The 22,731-nt window shown below is 39.4% G+C and overlaps 1 protein-coding gene across 16 annotated transcripts in view; it reads right to left on the reverse strand.

Moving 5' to 3' along the window:
* The window catches only part of GRIP1 (glutamate receptor interacting protein 1), an 808,853-nt gene that overhangs the window by 103,570 nt on the left and 682,552 nt on the right, over nucleotides 1-22,731 (reverse strand). For all 16 annotated transcript variants that reach the window (XM_056798430.1, XM_056798415.1, XM_056798416.1 and 13 more), the window contains 2 exons: nucleotides 13,587-13,773; nucleotides 12,794-12,939 (listed from right to left, as the gene is read on the reverse strand). In XM_056798430.1, the coding sequence (XP_056654408.1) occupies nucleotides 12,794-12,939; nucleotides 13,587-13,773 (333 nt within the window). The remainder of the gene's footprint in view (nucleotides 1-12,793; nucleotides 12,940-13,586; nucleotides 13,774-22,731) is intronic.

Genomic DNA, 22,731 nt, shown 5'->3' on the forward strand with positions numbered 1-22,731 from the left:
TATTCAACTTGAATGAGAGAGGGGTGAAAGAGGGTCCTGAGGTCACAAACCTGGTGGTGATACCTGGAATAATAATAGGGAAGTTCAGAAGAGGGGTGGGTTTGGAGGAAAAAATACTGAACATGCGTTTGAGATGCCTGTGGGACATTCAGCTCACAGTGTAAGAGAGGCATATGGTGATGTGGTCCTGGAAGTGAGCAGAGACTAGGGTTGGAGAAATGGTTTTGGCAATCATCTGCACACAGAGAGTAATTGACCCCAAGGGAGCTGATGAGATCACCAAGTGAGAGAATACACACAGAGAAGGGATGAATATGCTGGAAGAGACTACAGGGAATAGGATCTAGGACACACAGAGAAGGGGTGTGGTCTTTGGCAAGGAGAAAGGCTACCTCCTTGCTCTAGACAGAAGGAAAACAGAGAAGAAATAAACAGAGAGATTGGGGGGGGGTGGAAGAGAGAGGAAGAGAAGCAGGGAGGTTTAGAGAAAGAGAAAAGAATTTTGTTTTGACTTTCTTTGGTGAGTGAGATAAGCAATCAACTAGAGAAGATAAAAGAATTGTCTAGTGCTGGGAAGGTCCAGTTGGAGTTGGATAACACAAATTTGTAAAACACTCTCTCAGTATGGTTATTTATTAAAAAACAACTGGTCATACAGTGGGTTTAGTGGAGTCAGAAGACCTTAATCCAAATCTGACTTCAGACATGTAATAGTTGAGTGACCTTAGGCAAGTCATTTAACCTCTGTCTGCCTCTGTTTCCTCAGTTGGGAGAGTATAATGGCACCTATCTCCCCAAGACTGTATTGAAGATTAAATGCTGTATTACTTGTAAAAATGTGCTAAGTACAGTATTTGGCCTAGAATCGGTGCTATAGAAATACTTATTTCCTCTCGTAGACCCCCCCATTCCTTCCTCCCTCATGCAATATCTTCCAGTTCCATTCAGTAGCAGGTGAGCAGAAGCCAAGGAGGAGAATGATGGGAAGTAAGTCAAGGCTTACTGTTTGCCAAGGGATGAATGGTTATAGGACAAAGAGTGAGAGATTGAAGAGCAGATGATAGTAGGACTTTGAATGGGATCAAGATCCAGGAAGTTAGGTTAGAACAAAGTTCTTGGCTGAAAGTTCTGAGAGGTGGAGGGGATGGAAGTGATGAAGCAAGTGAAGGAGAGCTTTGGCCAAAGCAGTGAGGGAGAGTAAAGGACTGTCAGAGATTTTGTGTAAAGAGGCAGCACATCTGTTGCTAATGTTGAGCTACAAGACATGATCATTGGGGGAAGCTGGGTGGCTCAAAGGATTGAGAGCCAGGTCTAGAGATAGGAGGTCCTGGTTGCAAATCTGGCCTCAGCCACTTCCAGCTGTGTGACCCTGGGCAAGTCACTTGACCCCATTGCCTAGCCCTTAACACTCTTCTGACTTGGAACCAATACACAGTATTGATTCCAAGACGGAAGGTAAGGGTTTAAAAAAAAAAAGACATGATCATTGTCCAGTGTGGATATATTTGGAAATGAAGATGATGTAGGAATCATGTGCATAATGGAAGCTACTTTCACATTCAGAAAGATCTAGGGTGTGCAATGGCCAGTCAGGATTCCAAAGGACTACTGTCTATCTCAAAACATAAAGGTGATAGATGCAAGTTTTCTCTCTCTCTCTCTCTCTCTCTCTCTCTCTCTCTCTCTCTCTCTCTCTCTCTCTCTCTCTCTCTCTCTCTCTCTCTCTCTCTCTCTCTCTCTCTCTCTCTCTCTCTCTCCTTTTTTCTTTCTCTCCCATCTTCTTTCTTGACACAACTAATGTATGAATTGGTTCTGCATGACTCACCATATAATGTGTTTTCCTTGCCTCTTCAGTGAGCAGAGAAAGAATTTGGAATTGAAAATTTAAAAAATGAAAAGAATAAGTGAAACAAGCAAACAAACAAAAAAAAGAAATGAGTTTAATCTCACTTCCAACACACTGAGAGTCAACCTTGGCAGTGACCTTGAGTCACTTGGGTGATCAGGACTCTAGAAAATTCCTTTAAGATTATAAATTGCATGGAAGTGGTTGACCATCATTGGTTGAGTTTGCTCATGTAGGAGTTTTCTATACTAATGAAATCCCAGTTTAGTCTTCTTTCCCTATTTCTTTTACTAAAATGACGAGAATGAGAAAGAAAGAAAGAAAGAAAGAAAGAAAGAAAGAAAGAAAGAAAGAAAGAAAGAAAGAAAGAAAGAAAGAAAGAAAGGAAGGAAGGAAGGAAGAAGGAAGGAAGGAAGGAAGGAAGGAAGGAAGAAAGAAAGAAAGAAAGAAAGAAAGAAAGAAAGAAAGAAAGAAAGAAAGAAAGAAAGAAAGAAAGGAAGGAAGGAAGGAAGGAAGGAAGGAAGGAAGGAAGGAAGGAAGGAAGGAAGGAAGGAAGGAAGGAAGGAAGGAAGGAAGAAGAAAGAAAGAAAGAAAGAAAGGAAGGAAGGAAGGAAGGAAGGAAGGAAGGAAGGAAGGAAGGAAGGAAGGAAGGAAGGAAGGAAGGAAGGAAGGAAGGAAGGAAGGAAGGAAGGAAGGAAGGAAGGAAGGAAGGAAGGAAGGAAGGAAGGAAGGAGGAAGGAAGGAAGGAAGGAAGGAAGGAAGGAAGGAAGGAAGGAAGGAAGGAAGGAAGGAAGGAAGGAAGGAAGGAAGGAAGGAAGGAAGGAAGGAAGGAAGGAAGGAAGGAAGGAAGGAAGGAAGGAAGGAAGGAAGGAAGGAAGAAAGGAAGGAAGGAAGAAAGGAAGGAAGACATAGGTGAGATCCAATAATGCAAAATTTGAGAGAGAGAAAAGTAAAGCCTTACATTGTGATACTAAGCACATCAAAATAGGATGGGGTGAGTTCTGGGTGACAGTCCATGTCACCTTGCTGTTCTTGGGAAATGTAGAGTTCAGATGAGTCAATACTGTGGTATGTCAGCTAAAAGGCTAATGTTATCTTAGGCTGCATTAATAGAAGCAAAGTATTCAGAATGAGAGATTTTATAGTCCCACAGCAATCCTTAAAATGCTATTATCTTTATAATCATTATAACTCTTCTGTATTCTGCCTCCATCAGACTTTGCACTCTTATGTTCAATTTGGGACGCCAGAATTTAAGGAGAGCATTGACAAGATGGAGTAGCCCCAGAGAAGGCTGACCAGAAGAAGAGTCAAGGGACTGAAGATCCTGCTGGATTTGAAATTGGTACTTTTGAACCTGGAGGTAAAATGGCTGTCTTTGACTATCTAGGAGAATTATCCCATATGGAAGAAGGATAGGACTTATTTTATATGATTCAAGAGTAGAAGCAAGAACAAAGGGCAGAAACCAAGATTTAGATCACAGTTTGACCTAAGAAAAGACTTTCTTCCTTCCTTTAAAAAACAACCAACCAACCAAAACCCCTTACCTTCCATCTTAGAAGCAATACTGTGGATTGGTTCCGAGATAGAAGAGCAGTAAGGGCTAGGCAATGGGGGTTAAGTGACTTTATTTGAACCCACAATCTCCCATCTCTAGGCCTGGCTTTCCAATGCACTGAGATGCCCCCAAGAAAAGACTTTCTAAAAACTGAAGCTAGCTATAAGCAGAATATGGGCTGCCTTGGGAGGTTGTGGGTTCCCTATAACTGGAGGTCTACAAGAAGAAACTGTATTAAAATGCCTGTTGAACATTACAGAACAGATTAATATTAAGATCAGGTTTGGCCCAGGGGACCTTTGAGGCCCCCTTTGTCTATCTATGCTTTGCTGGCATACTATTATACGTTAATGGCATTCATTAGGAAGGGACATAGCAAGACACAGCTATTATTCCATCATGGGAACCCAGGAATGGCAAACATGACAGAAGCTTTGGGGAGACAGGTTGGAGCTGCTGAACTATTTGCATTCTGGGCATTTTGATTCCTTGTCTAATATGTATTGTCCAGCCTAAACTCTAAGCAAGTTTCTTCTTTCAGAATTTAAATTAAATTAAATTAATTAATTAAATTTTTTTCAACTATTAAACATTTAATTTCTTTCCCTTCCATTCCCACTTTCTCCTCACCCCCCAATTGTATAAAAATTAAAATATATGCAAACCAAATTCCTCCATTGGCCATGGCCCAATACCTAGTTTTCATTCTTCATCTGGAGTCTATCACTTCTGTTAGGAAGTAGGTAACATGCTACACCAGGGCAGCTAAGTGGCACAGTGAATAGAAAGATTCCTCCCTGGAGTCAGGAAGATTGATGTTCCTGAGTTCAAATCTGGTCTCAGACACTAGCTATGTGATCCTAGCCAAGTCATTTAGCCCTGTTTGCCTCAGTTTCCTTATATAGAAAACAAAGGAGAAAGAAATGGCAAACCATTCTTGTATCTTTGCCAAGAAAACTCCAAATGGGATCATGGAGAATCAAACACAACTGAAACCTCTATGTGACCCTGGGCAAGTTGCCTAACCCCATGTGTCTCATCTGTAGAATGATTTGGAGAAGGAAATGACAAACCACTCCAGCATCCTTGCCAAGCAAACTCCAAATGGGATCATTAAGAGTCAGACACAACTGAAACAATTGAACAACACCATCTTTTATCAGATATTTATCCTTTAACTATTTAAAGAAACTCTGGTATAGACCAGGTTTTGGCTTTGGGTTTATTCTTGGTTTTTTGCCTCACAACCAGAACTATGCTTGCTTCCCCAGAAGAGGGCTGCCCTTCACTCCATTGATTGCCTAATTCCAACCATGGCTAGCTCTAGACAGAACCGTTTCACTCATTAATTGCTGAGGAGAAACTTGTCTCCTTGTGAGGTATATTTACTTTTCTGAGAGAAATAGAGTTCTGACTTGGGCAGAAGTCAAGATCTGTGTCCCTGTTTGTCCTGGGTTCAAATACGACTCAAGACACTTCCTAGCTGCGTGACTGGCAAATCACTTAAACCTCCATTGCCTAGCCCTCCCCGCCCTTCTGCCTTGGGACCAATCCACAGTATTGATTTTAAGATAGAATGTAAAGGTTTATAAAAAAGTGAGAGAGGGAGAAAGCCAGGAGGATGTTCATCTACCTCTGGGAATTCTCAACAGCCTCAAACAAAAAGACCTTTAGAGTCTCCTACCTAGCAGGGTACATTGATCTGTCCTCCCTCTTTCCCTCTCCACCACAATTTATAGAAATTAGCTCTTCAGAATTTATTCCCTTCAGAATCTCCAGAATAGTTTCAAGTACTCTGAAACTATAAACAAAAACAAAAATCACCCTTAGTAGGACCAAGAGACTGGGATAGACAGCCCTAATTGGATTAATTTTATTTCTTCTTCTTTTTTTTTTAGACTATTACATTTATTTTAATATATTATATTTATTTTAATTATTTTATATATTTTTGTTTATTTATATTTAATATATTTATATTTATTTATAATATATTATATTTATAGACTATTACAGACTAATGTGGGCTGGCAGTGAACAGTAAGGGACCTTCATATGTTGAAATCTTGCATTTCTCACTAGTTAGCATTAGTTAAACATCAGCTGCAACATCTATAGTTTAAGCATTAATCAAACATGAATTGTATATTGTTCAATTATCCACTTTGTGTACTAGATTGGTAACGTTCTAGCTAGGCATCAGCTCTGTATCCATTCTGTTTATATTGTTCCTAGAAATAATGTACCATATTCCCCCCCCACATTCCCACTCTGGAAGGGCATCGAGATCTCTCTCTGATAAATAGTGTGGGCAATGGAGGAACATGGAACCTGCGCATTGAAGCCCCCAATCCTGTGCATGCTCCTTATTCCCTCTGGCAACAAACCCCAAAACATATCTCTACCTGAGCTTCGAAAGGGAGATGCTAAGCGCTCAGGCCCCAATAAATATGCCAACTTTGATCCACATGGTGTGGATGCTGCTGCTTCATGGTGGAAGCAGCCACTCTCCAATGGAAGCTGCCACTCTATGGTGGAAGCTCCACTCCTCAAAGGGAACTGCTACTCTACAGAGGAGAGGCTATTATCAGCTCCCAAGAGGCTAGTCTATTAGCCCCTGGGCTTGTCCATAAGCCCTAAGGCTACCTGGCTGTTTCAGCAGCCATTGGTTTATTAAACCACTCAAAACCACCACTACTTCGAGTAAAATTCTGTTCTTACTTCTGAACTGAACGGAGTTTGAGTCTCCCATTTTGGGGTGAGACCCTGCTTCAAACTTGGGTGTGTTTTTCCTACATCATAGACCATTAACACCCCCCCCCCATTATTTTCAGAACCAGTGCCTCACATTCCACCTCGATTTCCTACTGATAAATTTTCCTATTTGGAGTTGTCATCAAATATTTAAAGAGTTATCATGCTGAGGAGAAACTTGACTTCGATTTTATGATTCTATATAATTTTATGATACCAACTGTAGTATAAAATTTAGAAGAATACAAGAGTGGCTCTGGGTATATTTGCTGATAGTGGGAAGAGAAATGGGAAAGGGAGGGATGAAGCTGATGGAGATGGGGATGGGGATGGGATTAATGGATTATTTTGGGTTTGATGTAAACCTTAAAGGACTCTCAGATTCTAGAAATTTGTTTCTCAGGCTGAAGGACATTTTGGTTCCGTTGTTGCCCTCCATTGCTATCATCCATTTCTTCTGATGAGGGTTTCTTCTCTTTTCTTTTGCTCAATGCAGTAATGGATATAGGTTTTTGGAAGTTAAAAAATTCTGATAAAGAGAAAGAAAACTGTCAAGGGGTGACAGTTCTCCTTTCTTCTTCTCTTCTCTATCCCCCTTGATTGGGTTGTTCATTAGTCAGTCTTCAGTCATGTTGGACTCCTCATGACTCCATTTGGGGTTTCTTGCCAAAGAGACTGAAGTAGATTGCTATTTCCTTCTTAGGAAATTTCCTTCTTAGGAAACTGAGGCAAACAGTAAAGTGACTTGCTCAGAGTTACACAGCTGGTAAGTGTCTGAGGCCAGATATGAACTCAGGAAAAATGAGTCTTTCTGACTTTAGCTGAGCACTCTATCTACTGCCCTTTGATTGGGTCAGAAAAGTAAAGATCTACACATTTGTTTAACAGTTGGATCTCTATATATAAAAGACTGAAGAAAAGGCTATTCATAAAAACAGATGGGTAAAAATATAGCTTATGAAGACATAAGTATTCAAAGCATATATATGTATGTATATATATATGTAGGCAGTTTTTGAGGGAAGAAACAAACTGTCAATAATTAACCAAAACACTGTTGAAAAGCTAAGAAAAATAGAGATGATAATATTGAGACACTGATATCTATTCAACTGGCAAAGATAACTAAAAACAGCAAAATTCAATATTGGTGGGGTTTGTAGAAACAGATCCACTACTATACTGCTAATGGGTCTATGTATTGATGCAATAAATTTTTGGAAATTAATATCATAATAACTGATTTTCTATAGATTTTGGTTATTTTACACACATCTCATTTGAGCATTGGGATCAGCAAGTGAGACACATCGTAGAGGTCCTTCAATGCTCAGTTGGTAACTGATTTGTGAAAGTAAAAATGTGTAAGAATGCACATTTTGAACAAATCATAAATAACTTGGAAATTATAGTTTTCATGCAATCAATTTTAAGAGGGTGTTATATTATTTGAATGTTTTTGTATTGTTATTAAAGTTTAGAATCTTTCAAAAATGCACACCTAGACTTAAGTGAGCATTTTGCCACAGAAAGTGATCGGGAAAGGGGAGCTTGGATAGAGAACTGGAATAGAAACCCGTCCAAAATGTCCAGTATGTATAAGAATATTCATAGCTGAGCTCTTTGTGGTGGCAAAAAAATGGAAAATGAGGGGATGCCCTTTGATTGGGGAATGGCTGAACAAATTATGGTATAGGTTGGTGATGGAATACTATTGTGCTCAAAGGAATAATGAACTGGAGGAATTCCATGGGAACTGGAACAACCTCCAGGAAGTGATGCAGAGTGAGAGGAGCAGAACCAGGAGAACATTGTACACAGAGACTGATACACTGTGGTACAATCGAACGTAATGGACTTCTCCATTAGTGACAATGCAGTTATCCTGAACAATCTGCAGGGATCTATGAGAAAGAACACTAATCACATTCAGAGGAAAAACTCTGGGCATAAAAACACTGAAGAAAAACAACTGCTTGATGACATGGGTCAATGGGGATGTGATTGGGGATGTAGACTCTAAATGATCATTCTAGTGCAAACATCAACAGCATGGAAATGGGTTCTGATCAAGGACACAAGATATACCCAGTGGAATTGCGTGTGGGCTATGAGAAGGGTGGGGAGAGGGGAGGGAGGGAAATAATGTGATTATTGTAACCAAGGAATAATGTTCTAAATTGACTAAATAAATACATTTTTTAAAAAATTGTCCAGTACAGAGCTGACTATGGTAAATGCAGTTAGAGAGGGAAAGAGAGGGGGCAAGAAGACTGGTCTATGTACCCTCCAAGGTCTATGACACCACAAGAGCCATTTAGTTCTTTGATCAAGGCTGTTGAAATTTCCCTGAGGGAGATGGCCATTATGCAACAAATCATGGACAAACTGGCCCTCTCTTTAGGATCCTCATTTTACAGACAACATTAAGTCAGAGGTGACATTTTAACCCAGATTTATTGACTTCAAACCAAACATTCTGTTTTATTATATTGCCTCATTTTAAAGAAGCAACAGAAATGAATGTGGTCTTTTATCTAGTCATCTCATTGCTCAGGACATTTAGAAGGATATGATGAAAAGAAAAATTCTGTCTGTACAAAAAATAATTTTCTATACTTTATTTATATAGCTAGGTTTGTCCAGTGCATTGAGTGCAGAGTTTGGAATTTAATGAGTCAAAACTCTACCTGAGATGCTTATTATGTGGCCCTAGGCAAGAACCTAAACTCTGTTTGCCTCAGTTTCCTTCTCTATAAACCAAAGACAATAATAATATCTACCTCCCAGGACTGATTTGTGAGGATCAAATGAGATAATAATTGTGAAGCACTTAGCAGAGTGCCTGGCACATAGAAGGTGCTATATAAATGTCAGCTATTATTAGTAGTAAAAAATTAAGACTAATTCATATATATATATATATATATATATATAATGATCAGAGAATGTCTTGAGGATGTTATATGAATTTTACAGAATATTATCATGAAATCAGAGCTGAAAAATGTGAAAAAGATAAAGAAATATGGATTTTATGCATTTTCCTGAGAATTTAAACAGCTCTGTAAAGTTTGCAAAGCACTTGACAAATATTATCTCATTAAAGCCATACAACAATCCTTTGAGATAGATGCTATTATTATCTTCATTTTGTAAATGAGGACAATGAGGCAGAGACAAGTTAAATAAACTTGCCCAGGGTCACAAAGTTAGTAAGTGTCTGAAGTTGGATTTGAACTCTGTTCTTGCTGACATGGAATCAAGTATTCTATTAATGGGACCACCAACAGGAATCTATGGGGCAGCTAGGTGACTCGGGAACCAGACCTAGAGACAGGAGGTCCTGGGTTCAAATTTGATTTCAGATACTTCCTAGCTGAATGACCCAGGGAAAATCACTTAATCCAAAATGATTAACCCTTCTGCCTTGGAATGGAGACTTGGTTAAATCTATTCTAAGACAGAAGGTAAAGATTTAAGGATTTTTTATAATAATAATAACTTGCTTGATGATTGATTTGTTAAAGTCAACAAGTGTAAAACTATAGATTTTAAACAAAATGTAAATAACTAGGGGCGGCTAGATGGTGCAGTGGAAAGAGAAGCAAGCATAGAAATGAAGACCTGACTTTAAATCTGGTCTTGGACTCTTATCAGCTGTGTGACCCTGGGAAAATTATTTAATCCTATTTGTTTCAGTTTCCTCATCTCTAAAATGAACTGGAGAATCTGAAGAGTAGGACACAACAAAATAATTTGGAGATTATAATCTTCCATACAATCATTTAAAAATTTTGTGTTGGATTATTTGAATGTTTTTTTGGTTATTTTTAACTGAGGTTTAGAATCTTTAAAAAATGCCCCTTAGACTAAAATCTAAGGGCACTCACTCTGCCATAGCATATGGGTGGGAAAGGGGAACTTGGAGAACAAAGAGTAGATTTCTACACTGGTACAAGGGAACTGGCAAGCTGTTGAGGAAACCAGGACTGATAACTATGCTTTCCTTGGCCCTGATTAGTTCTATCACCATCAAGGCTATGGAGTAGGCAAGACACAGAGACAGAGGACTAGGTAGGGGCTTGGATGCTGGTCCCCCAGAATGGGTAGGGAAGAAGGTAAATGTTGGAGAGGAGATCAAAATTCCAAGACAGGTAGTGGAAGAGAAGGCGGGCTTCTGCAGGCTTAGAAATACCTGGATCGGAATGAGCTAAAATGTTCAGAGATCTTCATATCTTAGGACAATCCTTGGAGGTAGATGATATTATTATCATTTTGTAAATGAGGAAAATGAGGCAGAGACAGGGAAAATCAATACGTAAAAATAAAATAAATAAGAGGCCATTCATTTTCTGTGAACTGCATCCTCCAGAGCCAGTGAGGTATGAGGTCTCGGCTTTCTGGTTAAAATAACTCCGATTTATGAAGAGCTTTATGAATGCTATCAGGATTCTCAGAGGAAAGTTAATATTGTTTACCTTTGTTTCCTTTTCCCCCCTTTTGTTCAGACTTATAATTTAATTATAGAGGATTTCCAGTGAGGAAACTTCCTCCATATATGCAAGGAAGCATCTGCTCATCAATTTTTAGTCTAAAAGAGCTGTCTTGGAGAATTGAGAGCTTCAGTGACCAACCTAAATTCCCAGCCAGTATGTATCAGAGGTAGGAATAAAGTCTTCCTTACTCCACGGCTGGTTACCGGGCTTTGCAGATTCTCTAGCTCCATTTTCCTGACGAGGAAATTAAGACTCAGAAAAGTTGTTTTGTTTTGTATGAAGTTTAGAAAAGACTTACTCCTTGCCTCCAAGGTGATGGCAAAAACTTTTAAGGAAATTAAAGTTCAGAAAAGTTGTTTTGTTTCATAGGGAATTTAGAAAACCTGCCTATGAGATGGTGACAAAAACTTTTCTCCTATTTTTTTATTGTCATGCAAAACACACTAATATATTGGTCACAGTTGTAAGAGCAAAAAAGATGACTCCAACAGGTCTTTCTCCAGAGGTGGATAGCATTCTCTGTTACGAGTCTTTCAGGATTGTCCTAGATCAGCCAATTGCTTAGAGTAGCCAAGTTTTCACAGATAATCATCATCCAATATTGCTGCTACTGTGTACAATGTTCTCTCAGTTCTGCTTATTTTGCTCTGCATCAGTTCCTGTAGATCTTTTTAGCTTTTTTTCTGAAATCATCTTGCTTATTATTTCTAAGAGCACAATACTGTTCCATGACTAACATGCACTATAATTTGTTCAGCCATTCTCCAATGGATGGACATCCCATCAACTTCCAATTCTTTGGCACCACAAAAAGAGCATCTATAACATTTTTGTACAACTGGGTCCTTTCTCCTTTTTTATGATCTTTTTGGGGTACAAACCCAGCAGTCTATGGCTGGATCAGAGGGCAGGCAGTCTTTTAGCGCCCTTTGGGCATAGTTCCAAATTGCCCTCCAGAATGGCTGGATCAATTCACAACTCCACCAACAATACATTAGTGGATGTCAAAAACTTAAGGAAATGAAGAATGAGAAAAGTTTCTTCTATGAAGCTTAGAAAACACATAGTCCTATCCTGCACAGTGATGATGAAGACTCAAGGAAATGAAGACACAGAAAAGATATCTTGCATGAAGTTTAGAAAACATGCAGTTTTTGCCTCCATGTTGAAGATGAAAACTGATGGCTAAAAGCATTGATTCAACCATGGGAAGGAATGCATTGGACAGAGCGCTGCTTCTGGAGTAAGGAAGACTTGGGTTCAGAACCAGCCTCAGACAATTCCTAGCTATGAGACCCAGGGCAAATCACTTCATCTTTGTCCTTTTCAATTTCCTCAGCTGTTGAATGGAGATAATAATAGCACCTGTTTCTCAGGGTTATTGTGAGGGTCAAATGAGATAATATTTATAAAGTGCTTAGCATGAGGCATAGCACACAGTAGGTGTTTAATAAAGGTTTGTTCTCTTCCATTGTCTGTGTGAAGACTACCCTGTGATTGATAATGGGATTATGTCTGGACTGAACCCATCACCTTGATCACACTATCAATATCATCAGAATAAATCTCCTCCCACAACGAACACTGAATAATGTAATCGATAGAGGAAGTCACCAGTGCCCCCTTAATTCCAGTCTTCAGCCCAGAGGGGGAAGAACAAGGGCTGCATTAACCCATTCAGGGAATCATGAATCCCCCTTAAGCCCCTCCCCACAGTGCTTTTATGCATGCTTCTAAGAGAAATGATTAGAGACTGGTAAGACCTTTTCCCCCTCCATGCCTGGAAAATATGTATAACTATATACATAATCTATATATAATAATATATGTAACTATCTATATGTAATCCATTTAGGGGAGAATCAGAAAGAATAAATGCTACATAATGTTTTTACTTCACATATATATCTACTCTTAGTTCTTCAACTTGTCATATTTATTTCCAGATGCTCTTACAACGACTTTGTAATACATGAGTAAAGAAATGCTCAATTCTGAATGACATCCCAAATTCAAACAAATAAAAAATATGGCCCATGTAAGTAGTTCTCCCCATGCTAAATAACACATATACTTCATATTCAGGACACTCTTGACAGCGCCTCTAAACTGGAAAAGATTAGACAATCATACCTGCAACATCAAACTCTATTTCCAAAGTGACCTTGCTGGTGATAGAGGAATCTCGGAGAAGCTGACTGGCTTCCTCAAACGTGCTGTCTTCCGTCGGAATTCCATTGATTGCCATCACTCTGTCTCCAATTTGCAGTACTCCGCACCTAAATTCACAACTCAGTGTTAGAGGTCTGAGCCACAAATGAGAAGAGTGTACAGTGACCAGGTTTAAGAGCCCCGAACCAATTGAATTAGAACTCTAACGAACCATGGTTGTATTTCAGATCTTTTTACCTATTGCAATCTGTATCGTATAATATTAGGTTTGCAGCAGGGGCCAAAGCCAACAGTGCCTTGCACAAAGCTAGGCAGTGGCCAGAAAAAAAATGGCAAAAAAGGCAATGAGAGAGCTGAAGGGTCCCAAAGAAGTCATGAATAATTCAGTTCGGGAGTATCTGCTCTGATCTCATCTGAACTAATACACAGCAGTGATGAATGTGCTTTCCCTGATGGCATAAAAATTATTAAAGTTTAAACTTCAGAGATTTTCTTATGGATTTTCTCCCTTTAATTAATATAGCCTCCAGTCTTGTGATGGGAAAAACTATGAGATAAAGGCACCGATGCTTGTTATTCTTCTCAGACCTGATTGAGAACATCAAATTTTATTGTCAGAACACAGGCTTCATCATGGCCGGCATTTCTCACATGCAGCAGTGTTCCTTAAGTTAACAGGCATCCCATGGCATCTAACGCTCCACTTGCTCAAGAAAGCAGAGAAGCCGGGTGCCCCCATCTCTAAACGTCTCACCTTTCTGCTGGGCTGTCAGCTTCGATATAGGAAATCAGTGGCGGAGAAGACAAGGTCTCAGTGGCAAATACACTGCCTTGGAGCTGGATCCCAAATCCCACGACAGGATCAGCGGTCAATACCACCTCTGTGGTTTCAGTGTGGACAACCTGCCCAGCCAAGCCAACAGTGCTGGAAGCCAAGGACACTACAAGGAGGGACACAGGAGAGGAAAGACCCTTAAATACAGACAGGTCAAAAAATACAGGTGTGTTTCAAGTCACGTTTCTCTCCCCTAATGCTTATACAGAGCAATTCTGGTCTTTCTGGTAAAAAATTCAGGAAGATTCCTTTATCCCTTGTTAACTGCAAAACAGACAAATCTCCCATTGCTTACATTCCAACTGGAGAGTCTTCTTCCTGGGGAGTTTCCTGATTTCTCTCTCTCTCTCTCTCTCTCTCTCTCTCTCTCTCTCTCTCTCTCTCTCTCTCTCTTTTTAGTGTTTAGTAAAATTCTTTTTATTATTAAGCAATTTTCCAGTTGAATTAAACAAAACATCAAATAAAGGTCAAGAGTTAAGTTCATGTGGTGAGTCTTGTGTCTTTATCCCGTTTCTCTCTCTCTTTTAAAAAACTACTTTCCCCCAATTGCTTCATAGATACAATTTTAAATCATGGTTTTCTGACATTTTGAAATCCATGTTCTCTCCTTCCCTCCCTTTCCTCTCTCCCTGAGCTGGCAGGTAATATGATATAGGCATATATGTGCCATCATGCAATCTGTATTTCTATGTTCATCGGGTTGTGAAAGGGTTTCTTTTTGTAGGGCACAACCACAAGGCAGAAAGAACAGTAGGAGCTGGGAGGCACTCTAGTCTTAAGCCTGCCACCAACTTTATTGTCTAATCTTGGTCAAATCCCCTCATTTCATGGGTAAAATGAGAGGAGGACTAAATTATTTCTAAAGTTTCTTTCATCTATAAAATTTGATGCTCATGCTTTACTGAGTTTCCATAGACGAATGATTTTATTTTCACCCTTAGGAGGGAAAAAAATAAAAACCCATTAATCCAAAGCCCAGTGACTGGAGACACAAATTTGCCTTGGTACGTAGCCTTATACCATTTGAAAAAGGAATATTATTGTTTATAAATGCTTCCAATATCAAAATTATGCCCATTACATATTCTTCTCCTCCCTTTATTTCAAATGTCTCTCCGACCTATTTCCTTGACCTCCTGGGACCAACATTTGTTGCCTTAGGTAAAAGATTCTTTATATCACTATTTTCTCTTGTATTTTCATTCCTAACTAGTTTTTTTTTTTTGGTAAAGATATTTTATTTTATCAAATACACATGATAACATTTTTCCACACAAGTTTTCTAAAGTTATATGATCAAATTGTCTCCCTCTCTCCCTTCCCCGCCCCCCCCCCCCCCCTTCCAGGAAATGGTGTGATAGAGGCTGGCACTAGAGAAAAAGTGCCAGACTGAAGAGTATATGAAATTGATCGCCTCGACTCCTGGGGCCCCTCCCCTGTCAAGGAGATCAATTTCAGCCTCTATCACAATGGTGAGCAATTTGATCTCAGTTATACATGGATCACCATGCAAAACATATTTCCATATTGTTCATTTTTTGTAAGAGAATAATCTTATAAAACCCAAACTCCAAATAAAAACCCAAATAAGCTAAAGTGAAAAACTGTATGCTTTAATCTGCATTGGGATTCCTACAGTTTTTTTTTTTTTGTTTTGTTTTGTTTTTTACTGGAGGTGGATAGCAACCTTTGTCATAAGTCCCTCAGAGTTGTCCTGGATCATTGTATTTTTGAGAAGACCTAAGTCTTTCACAGCTGATCTTTTAACTGGTTCTCTCTTATCCCTGTCCAAGTTCAATCCATCTCGGGCTCCCCATTTATTATCTCCTCCAAACCCTAACTCTGTCCTCTGTGATGAACAACTCTCAGATTCTCCATCTCTTCCTTAAATCAACTGATCCATCTTCTTCCTTTAACTGACACTTGGCCGTATTGTCTCCAAGGAGAGCGGTTCCTTCTTCTCTTCTTCCACTTCTTTGAACTTTGGAGTCAAGGTATTTGGCATGTCTTTGGTCTTTTCTATAATTTGTAAACCACTGTGAGTCAACCTCAGTGAACAAACTTTCTGTGGCATCTGCTTCTACAATCCTCTTCCTTCCTGTTATCTAGCTGTCATCTATAGATGTCTAGAATACTCTTCCTTCTTCATGCCTTTTGTATTCTGGCTTACAGATTTGCCCTTCATCCTGTCTCTGCCATTGTTTCCAGTGAGTTTGACTTTCATAGTGATGACCTTTTTTATAGTAACTGAATATACTCATCTCCATTTTATTTCACTCTCACTCCAACTCAAGTTTACCCAACCTAGATGTAGGACTTTGAATTTCTTCCAATTTCAAATTTTAAACTTGGAAATTTCTGTTTCTGACTACAGTTTACCTTATATCTCAGGACTCTCATTCCCTCCTTCCTACTGAACCTCGTCTCTACCATTAACAATAATTCTAGAATCAATACTGTGCATTGGTTCCAAGGCAGAAGAGTGGTAAGGGCTAGGCAATGGGGGTTAAGTGATTTGTCCAGAGTTCTACAGTTAGGAAGTGGCTGAGACCTGATTTGAACCTAGGACCTTCTGTCTCTAGTTCTGGTTTTTAGATGACTGAGCCATCTGGTCTATACCACTAGGACCTCTAGTTTCTCAGTGTACTCCTACTCTCCCAATTCATAACCTATCCTCTAGCTTTACTGGTCTTCCTAGCCAACCTAGAATTAAAAACCAACAACAACACTAATATCAGTAAAGAGTAATAATAATAATATTTAGCTTTTATGTAGTAATTTAAGGTTGGTGAAGTCCTTTACATATTATCTCATTTAATCCCCACAACCATTCTGTGATATAGATAATACTATTATTTTTAATCTACAGATAATAAAATTGAGGAAGAGAGAAGTTATGTGACTTAGCTAGGGTCACAGAGTTAATATGTATCAGAGGCTGGATTTGAACTTATATTTTTTAAAACTCCAAGACCAACACTATCCAATGCATCATCTAACTGACATGATACCACAGTTAACAATTTCAATCATATACTCAAATGAAATATCATATATACACTGGAATATTCTTCCCATAATCTTTTATTAAAATCTTCTTGTCAAGGCTCAATCCTGATCAACTTCTGGGCTATTGACCTTAGAGGGTGTGAGTGGTGGAGGAGGAAAGGAGGTGAGACAGGGCATGAAACTTTGCTACATGAGCCCACTATGAATTTCAAAACAAACTCTACTTTCTGTTCTAGTAACCACTTTAGGACAGAAGCACAAGGGCTAGGCAAACAGAGTTAAATGACTTGTCCAGAGTCACAGGGCTAAGAACTGTCTGAGGCTAAATTTGAACCCAGATCATCTTGACTCCAGGTCTGACTCTCAATCCACTGTGCTACCTAGTTGTCCATAAAGTTTTTTTTTTTATCTTTATGTATCATCAATTTAGACTGTAAGCTCCATGAAGACAGAGGCTTTATCTAAATTTTATACCTCTCCTCATCTCTACTTTCCCTCTCCCCCAAGCACAATACTCTATGTAAGGTACAAACAAGCAGGTATTTGTTAAATTGAATGTAAGAGGCAGCTAGATTGTTCAATGGGTAGAATGCTGGTCTTGGAATCAGGAGGACAACTTTGGATCCTGCCTCAAACATTTAATAACTGTATGACCCTGAGTACTTGACTTAAACTTCTCCAATGAAAGTTTTCCTATTTGGAAAATGAGATCTTTGTAAGATTTCTTCCTGCTCTAGAGCTATGACCCCAGTGTTTGCATGCATGAGTTTAATTAGAGAATTGAGAAGAGAGAGTAATAGGAAATCTTCATTCTTCCAAAATCAAAGTCCCTACTTTCTAGCTGTGTGTCCTTGGGCAAGTCACTTAACCCTGATTATCCAGCCCTTACTTCTCTTCTGTCTTAGAACTGATACTACTATAGAAGGTAAGGATTAAAAAAAAATTAAAGTCCATTCTAAACTTATAAATATTTATTTTAGAGACTCCTGAAGTGGTGCAGTGGATAGAATTTTGGGTTTGGAGTCAAGAAGAGCTGAGTTGAAATCTAGGGTCAGACACTAGTTAGTTGATCTTGGGCAAGTCACTTAACCTTTATTGTCTCAGTTTCTTCATCTGTAAACTGAGTTGGAGAAGGAAATGGTAAACCATTCTAGTATCTTTCCCAAGAAAATTCCAAAAGGGGTCACAAAGAGTAGGACACAACTGAAAACAATTAAATAATGATGATGGTCATTCCACAGAAAAGTATGAGTCTTAAAAAGCAAGGAACCTAGCTCTTACCACTCTTCTGCCTTGGAACCAATACACAGCATTGGTTCTAAGATATAAGGTAAGGAGTTAAAAAAAATAAAAGCATAGGAGATAATTTAAAACATCCCCAAATCATATTACAACCTGATTAGATTTCATGTTTTCAGATCTTATACTGTAGTTACATTAATATTATTAGATTTATATGTGAAGTGTGACCTTGTCTAAGTCACTTAACCCCCATTGCCTAGCCCTTACCACTCTTCTGCTTTGGAACCAATACCCAGTATTGATTTTAAGATAGACACACAGTATGAGTTAAAAATTAAAAAAAATATAGAAGATGAATAAAAACATCCAAAAAATCACATCACAGCCTAATCAAATTTCATGTTTTGAGATCTTATAATTTAGGCATCAATATCCTTGTTAGATTTAGATGTGAACTCTGACTCCTTCAAGTCACTTAACTGCCATTTCCTAGCCCTTACTGCTCTTCTGCCTTGGAAGCTTAGTATTTTTTTTAACCCTTCTATGTATCAGTTCTAAGGTAGAAGAATGGTAAGGGCTAGACAATGGAGGTCAAGTGATTTGCCCAGGGTCACCTAGTTAGTAAGGGTGAGGGCAGATTTGAACCCAGAACCTCCTGCGTCTTAGACTCAATTCAGTGAGCCACCTAGCTGACCCCATGATACTTATTTAATATTCTAAGACAAGATAAGGGTTTAAAAAGGATTTGGGGCAGGGCAGAACCAAGATTGTGGCTTAGTAGCAGTAAAAGCTGGAACCACTCCAAGAATCCTCTAAAAAGATTAAGATATGATGCAAGAAGTTTTTGATCATGTGTTCTTCAACTCTCTGGCCATAGGAAGAGAGGTAGGAATGTTGGTGGCTGCTAAATGTTTCCTTTTCTACCTTGTGAGAACAGTCAAGAAGTACATGAGATCAGAGAAAGCATCTCCAAGAATATACCAATGGAATGACAAAATTTGAGAGTAGAGAGAGACCTTTGTGGCCATCTAGTCCAGCCTGTCCAGAAAGGGCTCTTCCCTATAATATGCCTGCCAGTTCCTATTTGAAAGCATCCAAGGAGAAGAAATTCCGAGCCTCCGGAGGCAGTCCATTGCACTTTTGTACAGCTCTAATTGTTAGGAAGTCTTTTCTGACATTGAACCTAAATTGGTTTCTTTTTTTACAAACACGTCCAAATATTGCTCTTGTTTTTGCCACCTGGAGCCAAAGAGAAGAAGCCAAATCCCTCATCTACATCACAACCTTCAGATCCTGGGAGACAGCTGTCATGGGCCCCCTGGACTAAATTCCTTCACCTGATTCTCATTTATCTTGGGTTTAAGGTCCTTTGCCATTCTCTTCTGGCCCGTCTCCAGCTTATCAAGGACATTGGTCCTTGGTAATCTGTGGTGTCCAGTTGGGAAAACAGTTCTCCAGATAAAGTCTGACAGGAGGAGAGTTCAGTAGAACTTTAACCTTCACATTCTTGGAAGCTATTCTATTGATGAAACTCAGTATTATTTAATGTTTTGTCCTTCACATCCTAGTGCTGACACACTGAGCTTTTGTGGTCCATTAAAGCCCCGGGCTTTTTTTCAGAACCTCTTTCTATTTACATCTCCCCTGCCTTATACTTATGAATCTGAATTGTTTCTGTGCAAGACTTTTGTTACAAGAACCAAGTGCAAGACTTCAAATTTATGTCTTGAATTTCATCATTTTAGATTCAATCCAATGCTTTGGAATCTTTCCAGATCTTTAGTTGGTCATCCACCATTTTGAAATGGGTAGTTGACTATCCATCCCAACCTTTCTGTCATCTCTAAATTTGAGGAGCACACTAGATGGGTTCACTGACAACAATATTAAATAGCACAGAACCCTTGGGTCACTCAAGTGGAAACCGTACATAGGAATCCCTTTGGGCCACATAATGACTTTGAATCTGATTCTCATTAATAGTGTAGGAAATGGGGGTCGGGCAGCTGGGTAGCTCAGTGGATAGAGAGTCAGGCCCAGAGATAGGAGGTCCTAGGTTCAAATCTGACCTCAGACACTTCCCAGCTGGGTGACCCTGGACAAGTCACTTAATCCTCATTGCCTAACCCTTACTACTCTTATGCTTTGGAACCAATACACAGTATTGATTCTAAGGTGGAAGGTAAGGATTTTTTTTTTTAAAAAAAGCTTCGTTAAAAATCTGTGTCAATTACAGTCATAACATTTACTTCATTTCCTAGTTTAGTAATCTTGTCAGAGAAGGAGGTGAGGTTGATCTGGCATGGCCTGTTCTTTATGGGGCTGCCATGTTGGTTCTTTGTAATCATGACTTCTTTTTCTAGATGTTCAACAACCATCTCTTTACTCATTCATTCTAGAATGTTCCCAGGTACTATAATCAAGCTCACTGTCCTATAGTTTGCAGATTCTGGTTCTCTTCCCTTTTTGAAAACTGAGATGACATTTGTCTTTCTCCAATTTCAGAGCACCTTTCCCATTTACCATGATCTTTCATATATCACTGAAAGTGGCTCAGCCATTATAGCATCCATTTCTTGCTGAAATGAAGATGTAGTTCATCTCATCCAGGTGATTTTAGTTCATTAAGGGCAGCTTGGCCTTCTCTTTGCTCACTCTCATAAAAAGCAGCAGTGGCAGTTTCATAGATGGGTTCCAGTTCCTATTCCTGATTCCGCTTCAGTTCAGTTGGGCTATTGGGTTTTCCCTTGAGAGATTAGCAATAGGTGGGCTACTTGGAGTTCCCATTGCTGGTTGCCGTAATCTTGCAAGACTGACTTTGCTGTAGCAGCTCAGAATGGAAGTCAAGGAATGTTGACCAGATGCACCAGTTCTCAGTACTGGCCATTATCTCGAGTGTACATTGTCCTGAGAACTCCAAATCACCAGGGGGAACCAGTTCTCGAACCCTTTAAGAAAATCCATACTTTCTGTCCTAGAATCAATATTGTGTATTGGTTCCAAAACAGAGTGTGGTAAGGGTGAGGCAGTACAGATTAATTGACTTCTCCAGGGTTACCCAGCTAGGAAATATCTGAGGTCAGATTGGAACCCAAATCCACCCAATTCCAAGTTTGGCCCTCTATGCTATCTAGCCACCCTGTGGGCAAGTCATTTAACTCTGTTTGCCTCAGTTTCCTCATCTATGAAGTGAGCTGAATAAAGAAATGGCAAACCACTTCAGGACTTCTGCCCCCCCCCCCAAAAAAAATCCAATTGGAGTCATGAAAATTAAGATATTACTGAAAAACAACTCAATAACAACAAAACATAACAGAATAAATTACCAGGCATTGGGGGTTGGGGGGAAAGGCGTGAACAACTCAATAACAACAAAACATAACAGAATAAATTACCAGGCATTGGGGGTTGGGGGGAAAGGCATGAACTAATAGCAGGAGGCATCAAAATGCAGGCAGTGGAGTCCTTCTGAGTTTTGAAGGAAGCTAGGTTTGCTAAAGGGTCTAAGCATCTAAGCCGTGCAATAGAGTAGAGCGGACATCATGTTCCAAGGGAAAGAATGCTGGATTTGGAGTCACAGGTCTTCAGTTTCAATCATGCTTCAACTAAGACCTGCAGACATAGTCTTGGGCGGATCACTTCATCTTTTTGGAATTCTGGTTCTGCATCTGTAAAATAATCTTTCTGGATCAGATGATGCCTAATCTCCCTTCCATCCCTCAAATCTATTATCCTATGTGACTTTTCTTTTCTACTAACATAAACTGTGCTGTGGTTTTTGTCTATTTTCTCTGCTGACAAAAGATGAGCGTGTTTTATTCTTTTCTGGTCGGGCCACTGCTTTGTATTTCAGCCACATGTGAGAACATTTGCATTTTACAGGCAATAGTATCAATTTTTCACCAGTATACAGAAAGACTTTTATTTTATTTGTTGTTACTGCTGTTATTCTCCATCCATAAAGAATGAAAAAATGTCAAAACCAAAATAAAGAGGTGGAAATAAAGCTGGCAAGAGTCACAATAAACTTTTTATTATTAGTTAGCTGTTCCTGAGAAAACTTGTTACTTATGTCATTGCAAACCTGAGGCAAAAAAAGGTTAATAGCATTCTATACCATCTTTTTATTGAGAGATTTTGGGATATTATTAATTTTTCAGATGTTTCTATAAAAGTACAAATGAATATTAGAGGCATTTTATCATCATTACATTATAAGTTTTTAATCTTCTTAACTAGACCTATTACTTCATTGATATAGGGTGCTTCTGCTTGAGGAATTTATTCCTTCCTTCCTTCCTTCCTTCCTTCCTTCCTTCCTTCCTTCCTTCCTTCCTTCCTTCCTTCCTTCCTTGCTTCCTTCCTTCCTTCCTTCCTTCCTTCCTTCCTTCCTTCCCTCCTTCCTTCCTTCCCTCCTTCCTTCCTCCCTTTCTCCCTCTCTCCCCCCCTTCTTTCCTTCCTTGCTTCCTTCCTTGCTTCCTTCCCTCCTTCCTTCCTTCCTTCCTTCCTTCCTTCCTTCCTTCCTTCCTTCCTTCCCTCCTTCCCTCCTTCCTTCCTTCCCTCCTTCCTTCCTTCCTTCCTTCCTTCCTTCCTTCCTTCCTTCCTTCCTTCCTTCCTTCCTTCCTTCCTTCCTTCCTTCCTTCCTTCCTTCCTTCCTTCCTTCCTTCCTTCCTTCCTTCCTTTCTCCCTCTCTCCCCCTTCCTTCCTTCCTTCCTTCCTTCCTTCCTTCCTTCCTTCCTTCCTTCCTTCCTTCCTTCCTTCCTTCCTTCCTTCCTTCCTTCCTTCCTTCCTTCCTTCCTTCCTTCCTTCCTTC

Source organism: Monodelphis domestica, chromosome 5 (genome assembly GCF_027887165.1).
Source record: "Monodelphis domestica isolate mMonDom1 chromosome 5, mMonDom1.pri, whole genome shotgun sequence".
Taxonomy (NCBI): domain Eukaryota; kingdom Metazoa; phylum Chordata; class Mammalia; order Didelphimorphia; family Didelphidae; genus Monodelphis; species Monodelphis domestica.